Genomic DNA, 3,198 nt, shown 5'->3' on the forward strand with positions numbered 1-3,198 from the left:
ACAATCTGTCTGTAGGCACTTTCCTTGTCCTATAATAGTTTCGCTCAAAGTCTAGCGATCTGCACATTCTGATACTTCACACGCTTTTGTAAGGCACGAGCAGCTGCCCTTAATCTAACTACTTCATCGTCAAAGCAGGTCTGTGTTGACGATTCTCACGAATCTGGCACTAATACATGGAGAGTTGAACTGGCTGCTTCTGCGTCATAGGACTGTTTTACAGCTTTAGATTGACTGTCGAATCTTTGTGGCAGTTTCCTCTTCATCGTCAGTTGAGGTGGCTTATTTGGAATGTCAAACAGTGTGGGTACTGCATTCCACACGAGTTTGTTATTGTCTGCGTTCATGAACTGGTTTTGTTCGAAATGTAGCAAACAAAACCTAATATTATTATACAGGTAAACCGGGTCTTTCTTCATAAGGTCTTCTTGTCTGCTATTAACTAGCCATTTTTTTGCTCCTAAAATTTATTTATTTATTTTTTTTCTTTATTGTATTTCAATTCCCCATCGGGGTGGGCTGGCAGCAGCATATGCGCTGCTCTTCAGCCGAAAGACATAGAACAAAACAATAGAAGACATTTAAAAATGCTCCTAAAACGAAACATTCATCATTTATACACATACATTTGCAAGTGAATCCTGACGATACAGTTTAGTAACATGATGGTATATACCTCTCAGGATCCTTAGGAAACCTAAAAAAGACGGCTGTGGTGTCTTCTGCCTATTGCTCCTGCGATTAATTGCGCTACAAACGCTCCAGATGGTAAAAACCATTGTATAAATCAAAATAAACAATCACTATTCGCTTTCACGATCGCGCCGAAGTCACAGTTCAACCTACCGGCCGCTTGGAGCGCTGCTGGCGCTGAAGGCAACAAAATCGAGGCGAAGTGTCGCGACTGTTATGTTAGACTGTGAAACAACTATCAGTTATGCGAATATCGACTATGAATGCCTGCATTCTCTGATTCAGAGATGGTAAAACATAGCAGAAGGTAACATTAGTGTGTTGCATGTATTTCGTAAAACGAGATTCAGGAATAATGTGTATATACTGCGGACTACATTTATTTATTTTGGTTTTTTCACACAGAAAACTACAAGATAAACTGTGATAGGTAATGAAATTGAAGTACTACAACGAGAAAAGAATGACAACATAGGTGGTGAGAGCTGACACAAAGGTCGTCAGCAGCCGGAAGTCCAGCGTGGCGACTCCAAAGATGCTAAACCTGGGGCTGCGGCGCTGCACTTGGAGGTCAAAGAGCTTCAGCTCGGCTTCGGGTCTGCTGCCTGATGGTGTTTGCAGCAGCACATGGAATACGGCAGTAGATGTGTCTTCCAACTGCCGAATCGTCATGTGGGCTGGGAGCAGCACCAGCAAGAACTGGGTGACTTGCACGAAGTGGGCACCCCACGTGTGTTCCGTTGCCTGGAAATTATCCCCGTATTTCAGGCGCTTGCACGTAAGGAAAACGGTGCACACCGATTCCATAAACAGTGTAGGCAGCAACAGTGCCAAGAACACCTTGTGCGCCGAAAATATTTCGTCCGAGAGGCTGCAGAGTGCCTCGAATCCTCGCCTGAGGGATCTTATACTTTGGCAGAAGTGAACCTCATCAACATCATTAGCCATTTGACTGAGAACAGTAAAACACTCTCTCTTAGAGCTGTCTTCAGTGAGTCTTCTCCTGCCATACTGCTGCATACTCATACTGAACAAGCCATTGTTGAGTGTAATTGTTCTCTGTCTTGCCATCAACAGCAAAAAATAAAATTTGAAGAGATTTCCTGATGTTACCAATGTGTTCACTACGTAGGCCAGCACCAATTGCAATGTATTCACAGATTTCATTTTTATGGCAATGTTAATAAGTTGCATGCTTGAGACAGTGATATTGACAAGTGGTCCCACAATCCACCCAATGCTCGTTCTGTCTACAGCACCAATCTGTGATTGTGAAAACTCCCGATCACAGTTGCCAAGTAGAAGGACCATTTTCCTGTATCTGGACGTATTGACCAACATTTCTAATAATACTACAGTGATGTTGATGAATAAGAATACAAACGAAGAGATTGCATTTAAGTACACAGCGGCTGGAAGACCATGCATATGGACTCCCATCCAGGTTAGCACTAATGGAACTAGTGTGCTCACAAGGCATATGAAGATGGCCAGGGCATAAACAATATCTGTTGCCTTCATGTCCAGCTTGACGTTCTCCATGTCTATGCTGAAGGGCACTAGTCCTACTGCCTTACAGAACAGATGAAGACGTCTCACTTCTCTCAGAATCTTCTGTCTCCTGGATATTTCTGCCATCTCCTCGTTGATTTTCAATCGGAAGATCTGAAAATGAAACAGAGAACTACTTAGCAATGTCCAGGAGCATCTCAGATGTACTGGACAATTGACAGGGAAGTATGAACGATGTAAGTAAGTACCTTGCAAATGCACAGCAGTGTGTGTAAGTTAGGAATATCTGTGGAGAGAACTTAAGATGTGCAGAACGAAATTTTTGTCGCCAACATACACTAACATCAAATGTCACGTAACTGTGGTGGGATGTAAGGTTTGTTCATAAACGCAGTGTACATTTTGAATGTCATTACATCGCCAGTACAGTCAAAGGTACAATGTACTCTGATCATGCGTTTCATAGGCAACCTAAAAATTTGCATTTTAATCTAGAATGGAATTGACTTAAAGCCATAAAGAGGTTTGTCATAAGTGTCACAGTTCATGTGTCGATCTTTTGTAATAGAAAAAGAACAGTTAGCCACAGTACTGCACTTTATTGTATTGATTTCAAATGGCTTTCTAGTACACCAAAATGAAAGTGTGACGAAAAACTTCGAATTTAAAGTAATGAAATCTTAATGTTGCAATTATTTACATCTTAATGTAGTACACTCTTCAGAAAACCAACATACTAACTGAACGTAATCAAGCACCATGACTCAGAATCTTTATGACTACAGTAAAATAACATAATAATTTGGAAAAGAGAATAACACGTCAGAAATGACCTATACTGTCATATATACTATCTGATCAAAAGTGTCCAGACATCGATTGGTGGCTATTAATATGGAGTGTGTCCCTTTCTGACTTTATTTCAGCTTGAATTCTGCTGCTAACACTATTGAGTGAGGTGTCTGAATGTCTGTAGAGGAATGGTAGTCCATT

The 3,198-nt window shown here is 41.2% G+C and overlaps 1 protein-coding gene across 1 annotated transcript; it reads right to left on the reverse strand.

Moving 5' to 3' along the window:
• Positions 1-1,140: 1,140 nt before the first annotated feature.
• LOC124550962 lies at positions 1,141-2,235 on the reverse strand. The gene has a single exon (XM_047125818.1). It carries the CDS (start codon positions 2,233-2,235, stop codon positions 1,141-1,143), a length of 1,095 nt encoding a protein of 364 aa, XP_046981774.1.
• Positions 2,236-3,198: the final 963 nt, after the last annotated feature.

Source organism: Schistocerca americana, chromosome 1, assembly GCF_021461395.2.
Source record: "Schistocerca americana isolate TAMUIC-IGC-003095 chromosome 1, iqSchAmer2.1, whole genome shotgun sequence".
Taxonomy (NCBI): Eukaryota; Metazoa; Arthropoda; class Insecta; order Orthoptera; family Acrididae; genus Schistocerca; species Schistocerca americana.